The 23,276-nt window shown below is 45.4% G+C and overlaps 1 protein-coding gene across 3 annotated transcripts in view; it reads left to right on the top strand.

The window, feature by feature from the left end:
• Positions 1 to 23,276, top strand: part of FMN1 (formin 1) — a 453,758-nt gene that overhangs the window by 348,031 nt on the left and 82,451 nt on the right. For all 3 annotated transcript variants that reach the window (XM_069208999.1, XM_069208997.1, XM_069208998.1), the window contains 2 exons: positions 5,272 to 5,333; positions 8,802 to 8,890. In XM_069208999.1, coding sequence (XP_069065100.1) covers positions 5,272 to 5,333; positions 8,802 to 8,890 — 151 coding nt within the window. The remainder of the gene's footprint in view (positions 1 to 5,271; positions 5,334 to 8,801; positions 8,891 to 23,276) is intronic.

Below are 23,276 nucleotides of genomic sequence, written 5' to 3' on the forward strand. Positions count from 1 at the left end.
TGTCCGTAGGAGGGAGTTTCAGTTTTGGGACTTAGATATGGTCAAGATTCCACCTTAGCCAAGGACTTGGGTTGTGTCATTGTCCCGATGCCTTCTTATTTCAGCATAAATTAAGCAGGCAGGTAGCACCTTGGAATCACTAGGAGATCTTGGCAGCGTTTGGTCAGAGTTTCTACAATTCTAGTACCTGTAAACTCAACTCTGGAGTGTCTAAAACTCTTTGGCCAAGTTCCTTCTTGTGGCTTTGATTGTTCAGTCTTGATGATGGACTAGCAGGTGTGGCAGAAGATGCACATGCTCTGCAAACTCTTGCTATCTAGTATTAGGCTCTGACATTGCAAGTTAATTTTTTTGAATGAGTCTTCGAGACACAAGATGTGCTTTGACTCCTTCCTTAGTGGTAAATGTGCGTGAGCACAAACTCCGTGGTAAGTTTTTTGTTTCATTGTGTTATCAACATGTCTGTCATACCCACATATTTGCATTTCAACACTGATGGATCCGAATCAGAGTGGACAGAGCAAATCCTGCTGTGCTCAAGGGCATACACAAATCTTCCCCACACAACTTTAAGGAGCCAGCTAAAGCTCGGACAGTGACACCTCAGGACAAAAAAAGTATATAAACATTGACGTAGGTACAAGAACAAAAATACACCCAATCTACAACAGACACCAGGTTCCTGCTGACTACTAAGTGGCAACTCTGCTCTTAAAAGTACCTCTGCCCAAGCTACAGGTGACATCCCACTGCTCAATAAATAAAGCAAAAAGATTGATGCTGCAAGCAACAGGGTTGCAGGAGGGAGAGCCACCCACTGGCACAGTCATTTAGGTTGAGCTATTCTCTAGATGTGATAGGTCCCAGTGGCAGGAGATCCAAGAATAGGTCAGACACCTCCCAGAATACATGAAGCTGGAGGAGGAAATATCAGAGGGCAAAACTGTTTTGAATGCTAACATTCCTTGTCCGCTTGATGCTGTGGTCACAGCCTCCAGAGCTGTTGGCATCAGTGTCCACCTCATGTGACATGCATGGCTCCACATGTCCAGCTTCAAACTCAAGGATTATCAACATCTCTTCACTCGCCAGTTTGAAAGGGATCATCCCTTTGGACCACAGGTTGACAAGATTATTAAGAAAATAAAGAAGGACTTGTCGATTGCAAAGTCCAATGTGCCCTGCAAACTTCAACCACTAGAGGTTCCTTTCAGAAACAATAACCGATGGGGAGGAGCCAAGGCCACAACACTGATCAGCTGCAGTTCTACCAACGACATCAGCAGAACTTCCATCTTCAGGAACGTAGGGGCTACATCAGTCATCCAAATAGGGATAACCGAGGCAAGGGCAGCTTCCACATCCGAACAGTGACTTGCCCCGCCTCGCCTCCCCCTCCTGTCACACGCCAACTGTCATGGAGAGATCACACAGTTTCCTCTCTTGCTGGGAGGAATCACATCAAACCAGTGGATTTTAGCAGTGGCCTGCCACGGTTGCTACCTAGAACTTCTCACAACTCCTCCCTGTCCCCAGCAGAGCACATCTCCGCACTTCTTGAGAAAGGCACAGTGAGGAGAGACCCTACACACCAGCAGGGAAAGGGTATCTACTCTCTGTACTGAGTCATACCCAAAAGGGACTGCTCCTTCAGGCCTATCTTAGTCCTCATGCCTCAGATACGTCCTGTCGGAACGTTTCTATGTGGCTACCCTACAGCACGTTATTCCGCTGCTCTGGCAAGGTGATTCCGTGATGGTAGAGACCCTCAGAGATGCCTACTCTCACCTGCCAATCCCCCCCCAGCTGTCAGTCACCGGTAGCCTTGTTTTGTTGGAAGTGAACATCACTTCCAATTCAAAGTACTTCCTTTCGGGCCACTACACTTCAAGGGTGTTTGCAAATTGCCTACCAGTGGTGGACACTCACTTGCAAGACGGTTGGCTTATAAAGAGCAGCGGCAGATAGCAGTGCCTCATCCACACTCAGTCAGCTATCTCCCAGCTCCTCGGCTTGGAATTGACCAAAATTCCTCCTAGTCCCTCCTCCATTTTCAGCTGGTTCAAACCTATAAAGGATGCCCGATGAACTCAGTTACTGGGAAAGCCTTCCTTACTCCACTTACAAAGACTGCTGACATTCCAGCGGCTCCTACCACTTTTTCAGCCAAATCATCAGCTCACAGTTAGAACTGTGATTCACCTTCAGGGGAACCATGGCATTGTGCTCCTCCATCTTACCTCACACCAGGCCTCATATGTGCCTCCTACAGGGGTGCCTCGTCAAGCAATGGTCAAAGGGAAGACCCACTGTGATAAAGATCGGCACTCACCGCTCGCTGCACTGGTGGAACAGCAGTTTGTCACAGGTAGGCTTTTTGCAGACCCCATTCTGCAAATGACCATCACCACAGGTTGTGAAGCACATCTCAACAGCATGACTAACCATTGTCTGTCGTTCATTAGCATGAGGGCCGTCACATCAGTTACCTAGAACTTCTAGCCACATAACTGGCCCCAAAAGCCTTTTTCCAGATCATTTGTGGGAAATGGATCTACATCAAGAGGGGCAACACGACCTAGCGAAATAGGGATACAAATCAGTGATGGATGGAAGGCTTGAATTACTCTCAGCCACTGGTAATCACTCGGGCAGCATCCCAATTAATCATTACTTTCCACACCATGTCACCTCAGTTTGGACCCAGCTATATGGAATTCACTCTTGACCCTGCTCCAATCGGAACAGTCCAGCCTGAAGTGCAAAGCCAGGTCCTCCCTCAACCGAAACACAAGCCACCCAGAACTGTTTTTTTTCTCCTAGTTATGGGCTCATCAGCTTGGTACAGCTTGGTTACAGTTACAGCATGTGCACAGGACTCTCGTCTGGGCATACCCACCCCACTTAGGGCAACACACTAAAGAATACATAAAAAGGGCCGACCTTTCTTGGCAGCGTGGCCAGATCGGACACCAAGCACCTCAAAACAGTTATCTGGGACCTGAGGTCTTGAAATTTGGCTGTTTATACTTCCCCAGGAATGTATGCCATTCTGCGAGAAGCACTCCGGCCCTCTACACTGGCCTGTTACGCTGCAAAGTGAAACCTGTTTATCCACTACTGCCTCTCCAAAAACCTACACCCCCTGAAGCCTAGCATCCATGACATTATCTGTTATCTTTAACATCTGCAGAAGCGAGAGCCTGACTATACATCAATACACCTACACTTTCCTGCTGTTGTGGCCTTCATGCAAAAGATGAAACACTGTTCTCTGTCCTGGTTTCCAGTAGTCAAGGCTTTCATGGAGCATTTTTAGAGGGTCATACGTCCCTCAAAACCTCCTGCCCCTCTTTGGAACCTTAATATTGTCCCCACAAAGCTGACGGAGCCACTGTTTACACTTATGCACCCTCTGCTCCTTTCCTCGAAGTTAGCTTTTCAAGAGGCCTTTGTGTTATTCACACGTTTTGGCGAACTGCCACGCACTCACTTTACAAGAACACTTCATTCAGTTCACAAAGATAGAATTTTTCTCAGGACCAAACCTATTTTTCCCCCAAGGTGGGTACACCCTTTCACCTTAAACAGGCAATCGAACTCCTGCTCTTCTTTCCACTGTCCGACTTGGTAACAGAAAAACCTTTACACATGATGGATGTCAGAGAGCTCTCATCTATTACATCAACACGACTATACCCTTTTTGTAAGTCTGACTAGCTTGGTCAACTTATTGAAGTCTTGCGAAGGCCATTCGATCTCTAAGGCTGGTATAGCATGTTAGATCAGTGTTCCCAACCTTTTGACTTCTGTGGACCCCCACATTATCAATACTGGAACCTAGGGACCCTCCACTGAATCATTATTGGAATCCGAGGACCCCCCACCAAGACATTACTGAAAGCTGGGAACCTAATATGTTCATATTATTGAATTTTCTAAACAGTCGCGGACCCCCTGAGGAGGCTTTGCGGACCCCCAGGGGTCCCCGGACCACAGGTTGGCAACCACTGTGTTAGATAGTCAAGTGTATCCAAATCTGCTACCATAAAGGTAAAAGAGTCCTACCTGCCCCACCCATGGCACTTTCGCCCCGTAACAAAAGGGCAACTATGACTTTCTTAGGTACATACCGCTAGCTGACCTCTACACCTGGCCATCTAGTCCAACCCTCTCACATTTACCTCCATGTGTCTCTCTACCCCTTTTAGATGACCACCTGTGACCTCTTTCAGTTTTCATCTTTGTAGTCACTGTTTTATATGTTTACTCTGTACAGCCTGTAGAACTGGGTTTCATTGGGTCATCCAAAATTTGGATTGATGTCTGAATGGATTGAGAGTTTAGAATGACTCACATTTTTAGCATTTTTGTGATTCTCCAAGAAGTCTGAACTCGCCAAGTGGCTGTAGTATACTTTATCAGAACACATTATGAATATATTTGTGGGAGCAGCACCTTTATTTCTAAGATCTTATGGAAATTATATATTTTTACATAGGCCCTTACCGTTGTAATTTTGTCCTAGGCCTGTCGTTCAATGAAGTGCTGAATACATATATGTGTAGAGAACTTTGATTAGATTAAAATGTTTGAACTCTGCAGCATTATAGTAAATGTTGTTTGGGCCTGTACATGTGTGTAGTAGGCTGAGTATAGAAAACTCAAGTCTTTGGTTGCAGCCCCACATGGAGCATCTCATACTTTGGGTTGTGAATTTGTCACACAGTTTATAAAGCATCTCTCCTCTAAAGAGCAAGTAATGGCAAAGCTAATATGTCTTGCTTTGAAGTGCTAATGCACACACAGGCATGCTGAAATGTGTCCACACTATTTGTACAGTCTTTTTGTGCCTATTATATCTGTTTCCTCATGTTGTATTACTCCATGATCTTGCAGTGCTGCTGTGTTTTTTTTGTGTATTTCTAAAGTGTGGGAGGAAGCTGCTGCCATGCAGCACCACAAGCATAGAGGATTTTAAAACAGGACGCAGACATAAGCCGGTTCAAAAGGCATGTGGCACAAACGTTTGTACACATTTCAGCATGCCTGTGTGTGCATGTGCTAGCATATTAAAGCCTGGTCTATTAGCTTTACCAGTGCTTGTTTTCCCACCCACTGGGCTTTAGGGTGATTGTTCTGTGACTAGTTCAGCAGTGGAATATTATATGAAACATTCAGGCTCACCATGAGCATCTAAGGAACAACCTCATTAGCAACTTCATACCCATCTCTTCGTTCAACCCGTCTGTCTATATTGGTCTTTTTCAGCCATCTTGAATGTCGACGATTCTGTGGTGGATCTGGAGACCCTCGAGGCGCTGTATGAGAATGTAAGTGATCAACTGTGGAATCATGGAAAGAGTATTCTGGGACAAACTAGGACAGATGCAAACCATGAATACATTCTAAATATCCATATACTTTGGAGGATCTATTTAGAGTTAAAGGCTCACACCTTAACATTTCACATAATATCTAGTGAATTAATGAGCCTCTCAAGAAATGTTGGGGCAAATATTGAAAGCCTGTTTTTAACAACATTATGGTGGATTAATGATTCATGCTCTGTTTAACGAAGTACTTCATTTTTACAAAAGAGAACAATTGCCAGCCCTTCAAATGGGGGTGAAGGAACCACTGTTCGCATGTATCTGCTTCCTGTTCAGAGTCAGCTGCACCGAAGCACACTTTCAAAACCACAGGACACATCATCAAAATACCCACTCCAAGTGCCCTAATCAATTTAAGGCCATACCACACCCCATCACTATCTCTGCACTAAACCATCACATATCCACAGCACTGAAACCCATGCCACTAGGCGTATTCCACACCACTTCACAAAGTATTACATAATATAGCACACACCGTACAACATCATGGCCGACTACGTGTCATCCGAGAAAAGCGAAATGCAACATCACTGATTATATGACACCACACCAAAAAACTCACCACTCCATCTTCCGGCACTTTGCATGATTTAACGTTTCACAGCATAGCACACAACTTTATTCCTCACAGGAGCCAACTTCTCTACACCATCCTCGTCCAGCCAACACTACACCGTGTCTCACTTAATTATACCTTAGCATATCCCTTCGCTTCATGTATTGTACCACGCCTTCCACAACCATACCACATCACACAGCACCATCCAGACTGCATTGCACCACATCACACCATACCAACAACATTATTATATAATATAATCAGATTTTATCCCAGTCCAAACCATTTACCACCACACTGCTCAGCCTTTTGCCAACTTGCAGTCACCAACATTGTGCTGCAGCATAAAGTAAAACACTGCACTGTCCAGTACTGGAAATCACACAAAGTCCATCACAGATCACCCCACAGAATGTCGCTACACAACCCTGTGTTCCGCCACACACCTTATCACTCTTTACTGCATCATGCGATGCAAACCCTCACAGTACCCCAGTGCACTACATCAGCCCTCGTCATGCTCCAACTTACTTTAGCATACCTTGTCAAACAACCTACCACTTCACACCATCTCAGAACACAAAACATGGCACACCTCATCACACCACACTTTGTAAGGTTCTACCGTACATGGCCACTTAGGATCCTTCCCACACCACGTCTCACCACGTAAGAATGCATTTTACTACACCTTTCCACACCACTTTGCACAACCTTTCACTGTGTCACACCAAACCATATCACACTACTAAATAAAAAAGCCACTCCTTGTAAGACCTCCCCACACCATGTCACAGTATCCGCCACTGAAGCCACACCACCCGACATCGACACCTCTTTTTGTACCACACAATGCAACCTCGTGACACTCATTACCCCTTATCTCTGCATCTCTTCACGAGAGCACAACACACCATTCATTACATATCAATCAATAAAGCGCTACACAACATCTCACTACACCCCATCATATCTAACCATGGCCTCCAGTACCGCACCAGGCTTGCATGCCCCATCACACTCTACTTAGGTGCACTCATATAATGTGGATCTCTTGTATTTCCACCTAATCATATGTTTGATACACTTGAAGCATGACTCATCTGATATATAGCGCATTTTAACAAACAGTTTCTAATTCAGTCAAGTTTCTGAAGACAATCCACCTGAAATTGAGTGCAGTTCCTGAAACTTGGTAAACTTTACCTGGCTAACATCTGTTTGTTGATTGCTGTGTTCCGACACTAAAGACATGATAATTTCACATGTGATGTTGGTACCTCCCCTGGTGGTTGGATTTGGTCGGGGGCATTTGTGTACAAGCCGCAAGCAACCCTACAAGATTCAATATTTAAAGAAGATGGAAAAAATGATTTGTTGACATAAAATGTTGTTTTTTTCTAAGACAAAGCTAGTTCGTGTTTTAGTTCTGAAATCAGCAGTAATATAAAGAGTGCACCTCCCTTTAAGGTCTACTGCCCTTAATCATACAGTTTGCTTTAGAGAAACACCTGTTTAGTAATTCTGTAATGCACAACAGTGTGTGAAAGCCTGCTTCCTGGTGATAAACGACAGCGCGTGAACAGGATACAAACCAAACACGAAGCATGATCTGCCTAATCTTTTCACATTTCAGTTGGTCTTGTTATTTAATTCCAGTTATCTAAGCTATAAAATATTGCTTCATGACTAGATGGAACACCTAATCCCACCTTACCACTGCACACCAATCCTTGATTTATAAAACCTATACTTATCACACCATGACAGAAGGTCTCACCACATTTTAGCACACAATACAGATTGGCAGAGGTGGGAGGGTAAAATTACAGCACTGCTGCAAGACATGTAGGCATCTCCACATCACACAGCCACATGATTTGAAGACGGATTAGCAAACTTCATCCCAAGGATAAAACAAATGCTACACCATGTATCCCTCATCTCTGCACAGGTTGGCAGTAATTCTCAAGATCACCGTGGTGATAGCCCACATACAGGAAGTATCTGTCCTGGGAGGGGTGTACACATGGTCCTGTGTACAAGAGCAAGATCACACAAATGCCTCTGAAGACCCAGCAGTAGCAGCAAGGAAAGAGTCACTAGACTAATACAGTTAAAACACTCTAAGGATCAGACTCCACTAGTCATCTAGAAGTACAAACTCAGAGCATATTTGAGGCTGAGGTTTAGCCTACAAAATTCATCTTAGGGCCCTGAGAAGAGTGGCACTGACCTTCACAATTTAGACAAAGTTTACTTGTGTGCTTTCATATCTAGACTAAAAGGTGAGGACAGAGGTGCCTTGGCTTACTGGGGATTTGAGACATTCTCAAAAAGCTTGTTACTCGGGAAGTCCAGACGAACTGGGTCTGAGTTGGTCACATGTATGTCAGATTTATAAAGCCCTGCTCTAGCCATCATGGGCTTTCATAAGCACTAGCCTGACATTGACTGCGTTGTGCCTGGCTTGTGCCTTCTCCTTCGTAGGATCCACCATTAAGAAAACTTTACAGTGTGCCAACCCACCTCAGAGAAGTCATCAATGGCTGTATCTTTCCAAGCCTGAAAGTCACAGGTTCCCCGTGTATTCAGTGCCTTTTATGTTTCTGAAAAAATGATGACCAAGAATAATTTGACGTGATTGCTTCTCTAAGTTAACATTTGTAACACATTGGGTAATGCCACAGCACTACATAGGAATTTGTAAGCGCTGCCATTAAGACAGAGTTGTAGAGGTTTCTGCAGTTTAAGGGTGGAGATCCCAGGTAAAGTGTCCATCTGAGCTGTCAGTAAACAAATGAAACCTCATGGAACTAAATCTAAATCCTCTCTCTTTACCGCAGAGAGCGCAGAAAGAGGAGCTCGAAACCATAAAGAAGCACTATGAGACATCAAAAGCCGAGGAGGTGAAGCTGCTGGACAAGCCTGAGCAGTAAGGAGTTTGATACACGGTTACGGGTGGGACTGATACCCTTCCAGAGGTGGATGGCAGAGGAGACTGCGTGGCCAATTCATCTGCCTGCTTTCCTGCTCACTGTCACACACTGCTGCCCCCTACTCATCTTTGTACACCTCACCTCTGTACCTATTGCTGCTACGTGCCAACTTCAGCTGCATGGCATTGCCCCATCATTTCCTCTGCACTGAAGAAGGCGCGGCCCGTCCTTTAGGGCAGAAGGGCCAGGCCACCTTACCTTGTGCCCCTCATGAAGAGTGTCTGTCAGGCTGAACAAATGTCAGCCTGACAGGCACTCTTTATTTTCAGCTCAGACAGCCAGGAGTGAGACATGCGTGATTTGCACACACTCCTGGCTGCCTGAGCTGAACTTTGCTGAGCTGAGGCGGTCACAGCTCCTATGGGCGTGACCTCGTCTGCTCAGCAAAGGTGCCTCGAGGCCCTCCCCTGGGTGACGAGGAAAGCGTCCCCAATTGACACTCTCCCTGGGCGCTTCAGATTTAAGCCCTGAAGCGCCCAGGGCGAGTGTCAATCACTGACACTTCGTGACAGTGTCAATCGGTGACCCCATCCCACTCTGTGACAAGGCTGGGACTGCTGCCTTCCCTCACTGGCTGACCTTAGGTCAGCCAGTGAGGGAAGGCAGCAGTCCCAAACCTCCTGGGACATCGAGGCTGAAGGTAAGGGGGGGGTGGGTGGGGGGTGTGTGTGATGTTTTAAAATGAATTTTTGGTGAGTGTGTGCATGTTTGAATGTTAGGCGTGTTAATGGATGTGCGTGCGTGTGTGAAAGAATGTGTGTGATTTAAAATGAATTTTTGGTGCGTGCATGTTTGAATGTTATGAGTGTTAATGGATGTGTGTGCGTGTGTGTGTGTGAAAGACTGTGTGTGTGTGCGCGTGCTTCCCACCCGCCCCTTCCCTCCTAAAGCTGCCGGCCGCCACTGCACTGAAATAGGGGCTTTTCCTCGGCCCATGGCACTGCCACAGCCTCTCTTCTGCTGTTTCATTTCTGTCACACATATATGTAATTGCATGACCTTCTATGGTTATTGTTACAGATTCTTTCTTAAATATGACATTACCCTTGCTTTTCCAGTGTCTTGTCACCTGTGTGAATGTATTCCTTCCTCAGCCTGAATTTGCCTCTTTAGGTTTACTACCCTATGGTTGCTCCTCATCATTACAATTGCCTTCTGTCTCATGTGCCTGTTCCAGTGTCTTCTTTTCTTCCCTGTATCTTCCCTTCACGTTCCTCCTCCTTTGACTATCTTCTGTCTCCTCTGCAGTGTCTGTTGTATCTTTCCTCTAACCTTAAGCCTGCCTTAACGTCCTCTCTGATCCCATGTCCCCTCATGTGCCTTTCACCTGCTTTAACTTTCCTCTTGGTTTCCCATTTAATCCTCTGTCTGCTTATATTTTTATGTACACCAGCCTTCCCTCCGCCTTCACTTCCATATGTTTATCATCTGATCTAGTTCTCTTTATTTCTGACTATGCGTCTTTACTCCAGCCTTCCTTCCTAAACTTTCTAATCCTTTTTATGCCTGATCCCCGTTTCTGCTTCTGTGCATATTTACTCCAACTTTCTTCCTTGTGTCTGTTCTGTGCTCCAAGGGCTCCTACGTTTGTTCAATTTTCTTACCAGTTAAATCCTGTGCCTTCTCCCCATTCCCTCTCCAGTGCCTGCTTCTTTCAGTGTTTTCCTCAGACTTCTTTTTGGCTGTGTTTGTTTGTGTGTCTTTGGATTTTTAACAGTTATGAATTGGTACTGCCTCTAGCAACTCTCCTTCAAGGTGCTTTGCTTTAATTAACTATCTTACTTTGTGTGCATGCAGCCATCTTCATGCACAACGTCGTAATGGTGTGCTGCCTTATGGCAGGTGCTAGAATCGTTTCATAAAACACATAGGCCGGTAAGCTACCCAGGAATACTTTGGCTGCTCATAAATGCATTTTCCTTGCTTCCAGTAGGATTGTATTTTTATGGGTTTTTATCAGTCTTGTGGCTGCAACACTTAGTAGTTTTGTCTGTGCAGCCAGTTAGAGACATTGCTACTCTTTTTGAAGATTTGCAATGCTACGATTTACTGCTTATTTTGATAGATGGTTGCAGGTTGGGCCCACCAGCACTAACTTTCGTAGGCCTGCACTTATTTTTCCTCAACAGACTTTGATCCAGAGAAAAGAAAAAGAAAAATACAAAATGGGTAAAGGAGGAAGAAGAGAAAGATGGAAAACCAGTGACAGAGGAAGAAAGTAGGGATAAAAGGGAACCCCAGGGAGTGTCTGCTGGTGTACTAAAGAGAGATGAATTGAAAACAAGTCTGTCCATCCTAGGTATTCATCACCCCAACCTTCAGTAGTTTGGGCTGCAGGGTTCTGAGCAACAGTTTGAGCCCCGGCACTCACTCTTTTACAAATTAAGCACTGCTAAAATTGGTGTACATTATTTTTATGGATCTCAGGCCTTGATCACAAACCCCTGCTTCTGCTCACAGATTGCGCAGTGTTTGCTTCAGAGGTGCAGCCAACAGATGGAGGAGGTGATTGAGAATCACACCTCACTGCAACTTGTAAGCTTCATCCACTGTTGCATAAGGTGTGAGTGACCTGTAGTCTGCCCCAGCACCACTGTCTACACTGATTGTCTGCATCAGGTTGAAGGGCCCCTTTTGAATCATTCATTGATTTTTGGCTTTTCAGAAGAGTGCTTTGCCTAACTTGTCTCACAAATAAGTTGGTAAATCTGCTTTATTCGCCCCCTCTCTCCAGCTTTGAATAAAACACTAAACACAGATCTATACATAACCTCAACTCACCAGATCTTTTACTTAAAATCACAAAAGGATCCAACCAACGTGACAACTGTTAACAAATTACTCCTTACCCTGGCCCTTTGATCTGTGAGATATAGGCCTTTCAGTTCCAGGAGAAATTGGAATAACCTTTCCCTGAAAAACTTTACCTGCAAAAATGTTTCTGACCTGAAAGGTCCGAGTTAACCCTCTGCATTTTCTCACTCGTTATTCCCACATTTCCTCATGTGTTCTTCCTTGCCTGCTCCAGGTATCTGAAAGGATCCTTCTCCACCCTCCTGACTCCAACCATACCCTCTGTGCTTTAGAAATCAACTTGAAACTTTGATGTTAAACAATGCCTTCTAACAAGTGTCTGGATTAGAGGTGACTGTGTTAGAGCTCGGTCCAATCTTAAGGCGTTTACCTGAATAGGTTAGCAGAGCAGTAGTCTGTCGGGGGTGGGGTGGACCCAGAATACTGTGCCTAAAATCACACATGGGAGACATGTCTATCCTGGATGCCTTTCAAGGCAGTAACTTAGCTAGATTAGACCACATCAGACTCAAAATGTGATAGATGGAGAAGGTGCTACAATGGCATGAAATGACAGATCATAACATGAGCAGGGCGGCCTAACTCGTAATTACAAGAAATTGCCCCTAGCTTGGTTACTAAGCATTCATGCTGCTAAATAATGGCAACAACATTTCTGTTGTGCTATGCTTGCAAACTGGGACCATAGTAAGACTTGAGGTCCCACTGATGTCTTGAGGTCAGGGTATAAGGTCAGAATGTGATGTGCTAATTTAATCAAAGGTTTCCATTGATACACTCCCTCGTCTCAAGCAGCATCTGGTTTCGGTATTCAAGGAAATTACATGAAAGTCTGTGGCGGCTGGTTACCTTTAAAATTGGTGGGGTGTAATCCTTGGTTTGAATTCCAAAGAGCTGCTTCTTGAAGGGTTCTCTCACACTCTCTTGCACTAAGGGCCTCATTCACAAGGATTTGGTGTAGGGTAGCACCGCAGGCCTTTTTGCTGTGCTGCCTTACGCCAAATCGAAAGGGCAGGAATGTACTGTATCTATAAGATAACGGTGCATACTTGTCCTTTCAGCTGGCGCACAATTTAATGCCTAGGGCAACGCAGACACATTTGCACCTTGGTGCAAGGGTGTCTGCATTGTTAGCAAGATTGTTTTTGTGCAGAAAGGGCCACCTTCCTGCACATAAACAATGCATGGAGGCGCTTTGCTCGTTCTGTGTGTGCTGCAGGATGCAGCACACATGAAGAGAGGAAAAAACGAGGAGAAATTAAAACGTTTCTCCTCATTACGTCTGCTCTGGTGAGGGGTAAGGTTTTGGCACTGCCCCAGGTTTATGTGACTTTGTAAATCTGAGACAGAGTCAAAATCCAAAGGTGTTGCGTGGGAACACCAACCACAAAGCCCATGGAATGCCCCCTTGACGCAGAGTAAAGCAACGTAGCACTTTGCGCTGCCTTGCCTTACGCCGTATGTATGAGGCCATGCAAATCCAGGCATGGAGGCTTTGCGTCGTCTCACACATATGATTGAGAAGCCTGCACCACCGGAGCGTCTAAAAAAGTGATGCTGCAGCGGTGCAGGCCTCTTGTAAATAACCTCCTAAGTTTACATTTTCACTGTGACTCACTTGTCCTCGCTAATTCACACAGTCTCACTGATTCTACTCTGACCCACTCAGTCACCCTCATTCTCACTCATTCTGAATTACTCAGTGTTACTGTGACTCACTTAGTCTCACACACAGTAACACTCAGTTACACTCAGTCATTCTCCCTCACTCACATTCATTCTCACACATGCTTTTCCTTACTGTCACTCATTTTCACTCACTCCACTGACTCTGTCACTTCAGCGCACCCACCTAGTCGCACAGACATGTTCACAGTGCTGGAATGGCGCTGGCATCTGTCTCAACAATCAGACAGTGTCACCAGCTACCTCAGTTTGTTGCTGGACCCAAGAGTGAATAGTTATTCACTCTTAATACAATAAAAATAGAGCACAAAACAAGGAGGCTGGGCAACTGTGGAACCCATAAAGGAGAGCGGCCACTAATCCAGGTACACCCATCCATCGAACCACTCCATCCACTCAATCATCCATCCTTTCACATATCTACCCCCCCCCACTATCCATCCATTCATTCATCCTTTCAATGATCCTTCCATCCTTTTGCTCCATCTAACCATTGTTTCACTTCATCCATCCTTCATACTCCCTTTGGCTCATCCATCTATCCACCATTTCACTTAGCCATCCGTCCTTACACCCATCCATCCATCCTTGGTTCCATCCGTCCATACATCCCTCAATTTTCTCTTTCACTCAGTCATCCATCCTTTCAATTCACCCTTTCTCTCGTCCATCCATTGTTTTACTAATCCTTCTTTACCTGCATCCTTTCGCTCATCCATCCATATTTTCACTCCATCCACTCTTTCATCCTTTCATACTTCAACTCATTCATCCACCCTGTCAGTCAAGTTTCCATCCCTCCTTTCTCTCATCATCCATCGATCCAGCCTTTCACTGTTCCATCCATCCACTCTTCCATCCTCCCTTTCACTCTTACATTCTTACATCCACCCTTTCACTTTTCCATTCTTGCATCCACCCTTTCACTCATTCATTCATGGATCTATCCATCCACCATTTCACCCATCCACTCATCCTTCCTTTCATTTGCTCACCCTCCCAAGTTCATTATGAACCTTTGTCTGCCAAGATGCAGACAGAAGAGGCCCATGAAGAGCCCCACCCCACTGTAGCTTCTAAAGGTGCGGGGTGTGATGATGCCCATGATGCACAAGCTTAACTGCTCACTTACCTCTCAGTCCACTAGTGTAATTGTTGTCCGCACTGTTTCCTTCCTTCTCTTGGGCCTCTAACTAAGGATCACTCTGTGTGCAGGTAAATGCACTACTAAACACGTTAATGCAAGGAGAGCAGCCCCTTCCTACAGCTGCCCCCTCTATGATGACCAGCAAATTGTTGCCACTCACTCCTTGCCCTCCCAAGCCATTGAAGTGAATGGAGCTTTGTAACTCCTCCCAGGGTCACTGTGCATGCTCCCACTCCTGTGACGTCACTGCTGTGGCTCGTGCCTGCAGGTCAAACACTTGCACTGTATTACATCTCCAAAGTTCACTAGAGTTCACCCAGGACATTCAGCAGACTGCCTCTGAGCAGTCATTGCGTTTCAGCTGCTTTGTTTATTTTCCCTTTTGTTCCCTCTCCCCCCAGGGTAGCAGGGTGACACCCTTGTGCCCATGAACACCAGTCACCCCTGATAAAAGTACTGCTTCGCACTACTTTGGCTGCAGTAAACCACTTATAGCCCTCTTATTGTGACGTCCAAGGCAGTGTCCAGTCCTGGTTCACAATGAAATAGTTTAGTAAAATATCAGTTTGTAAATGCTCTTTTTAGTATTTAGTGTGCACAGCTGTGAGGGCAGCCTTGGATTGGTATTGCTAGAAGAATAGGGCTAGAACGGAAGTGCAAAACCAAACCCATATCTTTGCCTCAATACAGAAGTTGTTCATTGCTTCCACTCCAGTGTGCGGTGTCCTGCTGCTCAGCAGCACTGTGCAGGGCCTTCATTCTATGCGAGTCGGTGCCTGGGCCGTCTTGCAACAGACACTGGTTTAGCAGCAGAAGATCGCCGCCTCTTCTCGGTCCCTGGATCTGGGTGTTGCATGGGTAGTTATGGGAGTCTCGCTGTGCCTGCTGGGTGCCCTGCGCACCTGGGACTGCCTGCAGTTAGTGTGTGTGTGATCATGCACGTGTGTGGTGGCTGTTTGCCACTGCTTTATTTTGTTGTGCTTGTTCAGTCTGAGAGTGGAGCATCTACAGCTGCTTCCATGTGTGGACGTTTCTTTTTATCTTTTTGCTTGTTTTTTGTGCTCAGAAAGACCTTGAACCAACAACGACTGACACAGGGAACGTAAGATGAATGAGCTGACCGTGTTAAGACAGGGATAGCGCTTCCTTGCACTTATCCATGCACACGACAGAATGAGACACAGAGATTACTTGGCACCTACGCCAACCAGGAGAAGTGTTAGCAGAGTTCGGTGGCTTTCCCTAAAGAGTACCACTAATGCATCTTTTTCTTGTTAGTACTTTTTAAATTCCAAAGTAGTATCACCTATTTATTCCTTGAGCAGGAATGCCCAAGGGCATCTTTGCACTGGAATCTGCTAGAGTGCCGCAGAGACTGGAGCATATAATAGGACATATCACAGGGAGCGAGAAAATGGGCAAGTCTTAAGGAGCCCCAGCCAAACTCCTCAAACGACTGCAACGCATATAAAACGCCTCCGCACGCCTGATCCTCGATGCCCACCGCACAGCCACATCACTCCCTTTCTGAGAGACCTACACTGGCTCCCCGTCAACAAAAGGATAACCTTCAAGCTCCTCACCCATGCACACAAGGCGCTCCACAACACCGGTCCAGCCTACCTCAACAGATGACTCACCTTCTACACCCCGTCCCGCCAACTCCGCTCAGCCGACCTCGCCACCGTCCCCTGCATCCGAAGAGCGACTACCGAGGCAGATCCTTCTCCCACCTTGCCACCAAGACCTGACCCCTGCCCCTACGACAGACCGAAGACCTGCTGACTTTCAGGAAGAGGCTCAAAACCTGGCTATTTGAGCAGTAGCAGCACCCCCCCCCCCCCCCCCCTCCTCAGCACCTTGAGACCCTCACAGGTGGTACTGCGCTCTACAAATACACTGATTGATTGTTTCCTAAAGGCGGCCATGTTAGCTTGACCGCCTAGGTGTGCCAGTAGATTGTTCCAAAGTTGGCATGTGATGTAGACAAAACCTTTGCCATCCCATGTCATTCTCTTGATTTAGGAACATTAACTGTTCTGGAGGTTGCAGAGCGCATAGATCTTCTGGGAGTATACCTGGAGAATTTCTGCTTTAGGTAATCTTGACGTCTAACGTGCAGCGCTTTCTGTGCCAGGCAGAGTGCCTTAAAAGCAATTCTGTTCTTAACAGGGAGTCTCTGGAGCTCCACAAGTACCTTTGAATGTGACTTGAACTTGGCGTTTTTTCCTAACGAGTCAAGCCCCTGCATTTTGCAGAGTCTGAATTTGTTTGTAATGCTGGTTGATGAATGTCTGTGTATAAGGCATTACAATAAACTAGCTTGGACAGAACCAGCCCTCTGACCACATATTTCTTTGGATTATATCATATGAAAGGAAGGACTTTTCTTAAGGTGTGCAACAAAAGGAAGCAGGATAAGGTGAGTTTTTAATCTGGGCATTAAAAAGGAAACAGGGGTCAAAGTTCACCCCTAAATTCCCAATTGAAAATGCTGTAGTGAAGGAAGGTAGGCCCAGGGACAGAGGCCATCAACATTGATCCAAGAAGGTAATATCCTTGCCACAGAGATGAACTTCGTTTTTTTATCAGAGGTCAGCTTGCGGCTGTTATTGTTCGTCCATTCAACCCATACAGCTGCTGAAACGGTGCGCAGTGTCAGTTACATCACTAGAGATAGGCACAAGAATTTGTGTGCCATCCGCATAGGCAACTGATGAAAAGCCAAATGTGTGAATTAGTCTAGTCGAGTGGCACATAGATGTGTTGGGCTGAGTGACAACCCCTGTGGGGCGCCACATGGCAAAGGCAAGAGGCTTAGGGCCATATGTACGAAAGCTTTTTCCCATAGACACAGAATGGGTAAAATCCTTTGGTACATCTGGCCCTTAGACACAGTCTCTCAGGGCAACAGGTTGTTCCCTGTCATAGAGGAAAGTAGAAGATCGATGGATAAACCTCTGATTCCAATCTCCGTAAGGCGACCCAGGACAGAATGGCTCACGGTGTCGAATGCTGTGGATAAATCCAACAGGATCACCACAGGCCCCATTGTCCAGGATACTTTTTAGCTCCTCGGTCGGCTCTACCAGAGCCGACTTGATGCTATGATTTGGCCAAAAGCCAAATTGTGCAGAATCCAAAATTCCTTTAACCTCCAAAAACTCAGAGTGTGCAATGTTCATTTGCTTCTCGAGAATTTTTGCTGAGAAGGGGAGGCGAGATATAGGATGATAATTCTTTACCTCATTTGGGTCCAATGGAAGCTTCTTCAGCAAAGGAATGATGGAGACTTTTTTTCCATACAGGAGGGAAATAGCCCGAACTAATTATAGTTTTTAATAGTGTTGTTAGTGGAGGAACAGCCTTCTCTGGTAGCATATGATTTATATGATTTATTTTGCACTGGGATCAGAGGGGGCTCCTGATTTAGTTTTGTCTAATAAGTTCTCCTACTCCTTCCAAGGTGAGAGGAGGGAACTTACTAAAGTCGCTCCTATTACGGCCACACAACTGAAGTTCAGTTTTGCATGTTTTTCCTCCACTTTATTTATTTCCTTTTAATCCACCAATTTGTCAAATGTGGTTGACTCGTGGACGGTATACAACTGGTGGTTAGGTTAGAGAGCACCTGGACTGTTTTTAAAAAGTTCTCCCGTGGAGAACCTACCTGTTTGGATTTTTCGGAGAAATAATTATTTTATTCATTAATAATCATTTTTTTGTATTCTTGGGTGTATTGATTAGATATATAATCTTTTCTCCGGTGTGATAGTTCCTTCTCCATACTTTCTCCTGTCTTTGGCATTTCGGTTTTAATTCCCCAAGTCTGGAAGAGCACCAGGGTGCCCAGGGCCTACTTCTGCGACTGTAAATAGTTTTGGGAGGAGCCAACTTAATAACTGCCGACCTTATCCATTCAGAATAATTGCAAGTTCTCTGTCTAAGTTATTCGTGGCTAAGGGCTGGGACCTATCCAAAATATGAGTCAGTTCAGCTTTATTGATTTTATTCCTCTAACATTGCGCCATTTATCGAGCAAACTTTACAACCTGTATCGTCTCGGGCATCCTAATCACTGGGTGTTACTGGTGCCCAGCTCGGCGGCTCTCCGTTTATGTCTCCCGATGGATGGAAGGTTGGCAGCTTGCAGCTGAACACATTTTTGCAGCAGGAAACACGATGGAAACTCCGGTGTTTGCAATCTGCCAAACGGAGCACATTGACGTTTGTGCGGGGTGAAGAAAGGGAGCAAATGTCTGGTTATTGCCAGCAAATTGCTAATCATGGAAGAATCCTTCTAATTTGTACAAAAAGGCCAAATATATATATATTTTTTTTAACTAACTTTTTTGTTTCGCACAAGTAGATCTGTACAGATTATTTTATTTTATTTTTTAAGAAAGTGTTTTCCCCGTACAGTGTTTGTTCGGCATGGGGTGCTCTTGTCCCTGTGTGTGCTGCCTTTCCTGTTTGTGACCCATGTATGTCTGTGCCGCCTGGCTGGGTGCCCCCTGCACTCCAAGCCTGCCCCCTGCACTCCAAGCCTGCCCCCTGCACTCCAGGCCTGCCCCCTGCACCCCAAGCCTGCCCCCTGCACCCCAAGCCTGCCCCCTGCACCCCAAGCCTGCCCCCTGTACTCCAAGCCTGCCCCCTGTACTCCAAGCCTGCCCCCTGCACCCCAAGCCTGCCCCCTGCACCCCAAGCCTGCCCCCGGCACCCCAAGTCTGCCCCCGGCACCCCAAGTCTGCCCCCTGCATAATCCCTTGGTCCTTCTCCCATCCCTGCAGTGAGTTGCTGGGCCACGCGCCCCTGTATGGTCACTTCCATTTCTAGCCATTTAGGCCTCTGTATTCCTCCATGCCAGTGCCCTCTACACCCACCTGCCCCCTTCATGTTCCCTTAGAGCCCCAGTGAGGTAACTGCCATGGCAGTCAGTGCACAGCAGGAACAGTGTGGACACTGCCATGTTCTCAATTGGGGAAATGTGCGTGTTCATTTACTGGGGGATGTAGAAACTGTATTGGTGACGTGCTTAACTGGACTATGGCAATGCGCGGTTAACTGGAAAGGCAATCTGTCCTTCACTGCAAAGCGGAAACTGGCAAGTGAGCAGCCCAGGGATATCTTAGTGAAGTGTGTGAAGAGTACTGCAGATGATGGACCTCCCCCCTCCCCCCCCCCCCCATACACCCAGAGCACATCACCTAGCCTTTTGTGCTTAGTTTTTAGTTTATCTGTCAAATTTAGAGCGCTTAAAAACAGCCGGCGCAAGTGTGTGAAGCGCTACGTGTACTGCAGTGCAAGTGTCCCTCTTCTCAAGTGCCATTTCGCCCCTCTCTGCCCGTCCGCCTGTCAACCTGACCATTCCCCCCGCCTATGCAGTTGCCTAATTGAACTTTTGGCTTTGTCAGTGCTGATTTTGTAATGCCGCCGAGCTTGTTCTTGCACAAGAACCGTACTCGGCACTCCTTTAGGGACAGGTGCGTTCCGGGAGCCCCCACTGTGTACTCCTAGGGCCACAGGTGCATTAAATTGCGAACTTGACTATTTAGGTCACTTTCAACATATGTTGTGTTAATGACACTGGCTTAATTTCTTCAGTGTTTACATTGTGTTGTTAATAAAAAGAAAATTGTTCATACAACTTTTTTGTCAACATCGGAGGAGTGAAAGGCTTTATTGGCGTTGCTGGGGTTTGACCATGTGAACGTTCGTGTTACTCACAGACCTGTCAATGCTTTATTAAAATACAGGATATTGTTACCTCATTTCTTTTGCTCTTGAATCAGGCTTGGTATTTTAGCCAACATCACTTTGTGTACTTGGATCGTGGTCCGTCGTAAAAGAAAATTGAATCTGCAACTCCCATAGCCCAAGAGATGTTGAAAGTCAGAACTGCCCAACGGTGGCGTTCATGACAGTGGACCCAATTTGAAATGTTGTGTTTTGATTCTTGTAATTAAAAGCAATTTCACCTATTTTTTGTAGTCAATAATTAAGATGTCTGGGAAAGAATTGCAGGATTCACCCACTAGAAACGATTTTTTGGTGAGAAACGAGCTTAAGGAAACTAGCCAGGGAGAAACCTTCTCCATAAATTAATTGCCTCGATTTGTTCCCCAAATTAATGCCTTTCTTGAGTTTATTAAGCCCACATGTATCTTCTTTTTGTTGAAAAAATCCCTCATGGATCGCACAGATACTGCGCCTTTTTTCCCCCAGAATGTTTTATTTTCTTCTATTTTCTTCTGCACTTTTCCTGCCTTGGTGTCGACCCAATACGCCCTCCCCTCATTTTCTTAGCTTGAATCTGGCTTGCTCAAAACATCTTGGGGCCATTTGGAAAGCTGACCTAGAAATGCATTCCACCCATTTCTTACCATTGGCTTTGTGGTTTGATAACTCACATTTGCTTGCTTTCTGTTTGCTGGCTTTTTGTTTTAGGCTGTCTACCATGTCTTCAGCCCTTCTGTGGAGTATAGCCTGTTTTCCATAACTCCTTGTATATTTCCACTAGCGCTTGCTTATTGTAAACAGGCCCTTAAATTTTGTTCTTCTTTTGTCACGTTTGCTGTGCATTTAAAGACCGAGGTCAGAAGTCATGCTCTGTCTTCCAAGGTAGCTAGGTGTTTAATTTTCTTTCTTGGACTTCAAAGTGAGGGGTTTTATCTAACAATCTGGGGGCGTAAAAGGTGGTGTTTTTTTCCTTTTTTTTTTGTCTTTTCCTTTTTTGTCTTTTCCATTTGCTCTCCCTGCTTGTCACTGCTTCTCGGTTTTGCCAGCGCCGTGGCACCTTAAGGTACTATGCGCTCCACAAAAAAATGTTTTACTTACTTACTAAAGGCTTTTTTTTAAAGCACACAGCAAGATTCAAATGTCTGTAAATGAACTGTGCAAGCCCAAATGAAGCACTTTTTGTTTGTGATTGTGTAATTTCCTGGAAAAAAATATTTGAATACGATCAAAACAAATCAGTAAACTAGGCGATGCCTTTTCCACACATTGTTTGTGTGCTGTATAGTTTTATCAATAATATTAGTGCAAATGTAATGATCATTTCAATTGAAAATGTGTTGCCTGTAATGGCAGTGCACTAGCACACCATGCACACTCCACTCTATATTACACTCTACTCCACTCTGTGCCCTCTATGCCACTCTAGTCCACTGTACTCTATACCACACTGCTCTACTCCATTCTACTCCAACCACTGCACCCTATTAACTTCTATGCCACTTCATTCTATGATACTCTGCTTCACCCTATGCCACTCCTCTTTACACCACTCTACGGCACTCAATTCTACGCCAAGCCACACCAGTCTACTTTACTCCTCTCCGCAGCACTTTACAACACTTCATTCTAGGCCACTCTACTCCGGGATATCACACTACACTCTAAGGCACTCCACCCTACTGCACTCCTCACCACTTTACTACACACTAGGACACTCCACGCTACACCACTCCACTTTATTCCACGCCTCTCTACTCTGCAACACTTTACTCCACTCTACACCACTTTTCTCCACTCTATGCTCCTCCCAGGGCACACGTAGAGGGTACATACGGGTGGATGGTGTCCACCCACTATTTTCAGAGGGTGGACACAGTCCACCCTGCCAAAAATAAGTTTTGCCCTACTATAAAAATTATGAACTTGTCCTGGTGTAATTTTCAGACACCGTGACACATTCAGCCTCGCCTGCACGTTGTTTGCTTTCGATCCGAGCAACAACATGCAGGTGGCGAGGGGACTTAATTCAAGCTCCTGCTGGGCCCAAAACAAAGGGCAAATTTAACAGACTATCAGGCCTCCTTTTGTTGGAGTATCCTGCCTCGGACCTATCTGGAGCCTAACATCTAGATGTAAACACAGTAGAGGGAAAACAAAGGATCACAGCTTGTTGGCACCTCACAAGTGCTTAAGAAAGGCACACTTTTGTCTTTGATCATTTCCTGGGTATGAGAGAGATTCGTGCACTGTAAGAATGTCAGGTGTGTTGGCCTGTCCTAGTAATTAAACAATATAATTTAATACTGCCATATTTTATTTCTATTATAACGATGTTCATCATAATGCAGGGTGTCAGAGCGCTTTAGATCACAAATACTCAATACATTGACAATAAATCATACGAGTTTGTACATCAATGTTCAGGATATGTTACATGAGACAGTGAGGATTACAAGGTGTAGGAGTCGCATATCGTCCTTCATGGCTCACTGCGCTGTATTAGAAAAATTAAAATTTATGAACTGCAAGTAACAAACGTATCTCTGTGTTAAAAGCAGTAACCCACTTACCTAGCTACGTAAAATAAAAATCTGTCCTCTGCATGTTACATGATGTGCTCTGCCAGAGGCACATTAACCTTCTATGCTACTTTGAGTCAGAAGAGTCACAAGACAAAGCACAGATCTTTCCAGCAAATGGCTGAACCACAAAAGTTATTTTACCTTTTGTTAGTTTCTCAGATTTACTGGGAACCCTAAGATCTCTGCAGCAGGTGTGTTAACCCCATAAGATATTTTAAAATTCAGACTTTGCAACCAATTAAACAGAACAGATTTACTGTCCCGTTTCTCCTTGTTGCCAATTTCTTTGTGACAGAGTTTTTAAAAATAAGTGCATAAGTTTTAGGCACAGGTTTTGCATTAGGGTTGTGTTAC

This window comes from Pleurodeles waltl, chromosome 9, assembly GCF_031143425.1.
Source record: "Pleurodeles waltl isolate 20211129_DDA chromosome 9, aPleWal1.hap1.20221129, whole genome shotgun sequence".
NCBI classification, from domain to species: domain Eukaryota; kingdom Metazoa; phylum Chordata; class Amphibia; order Caudata; family Salamandridae; genus Pleurodeles; species Pleurodeles waltl.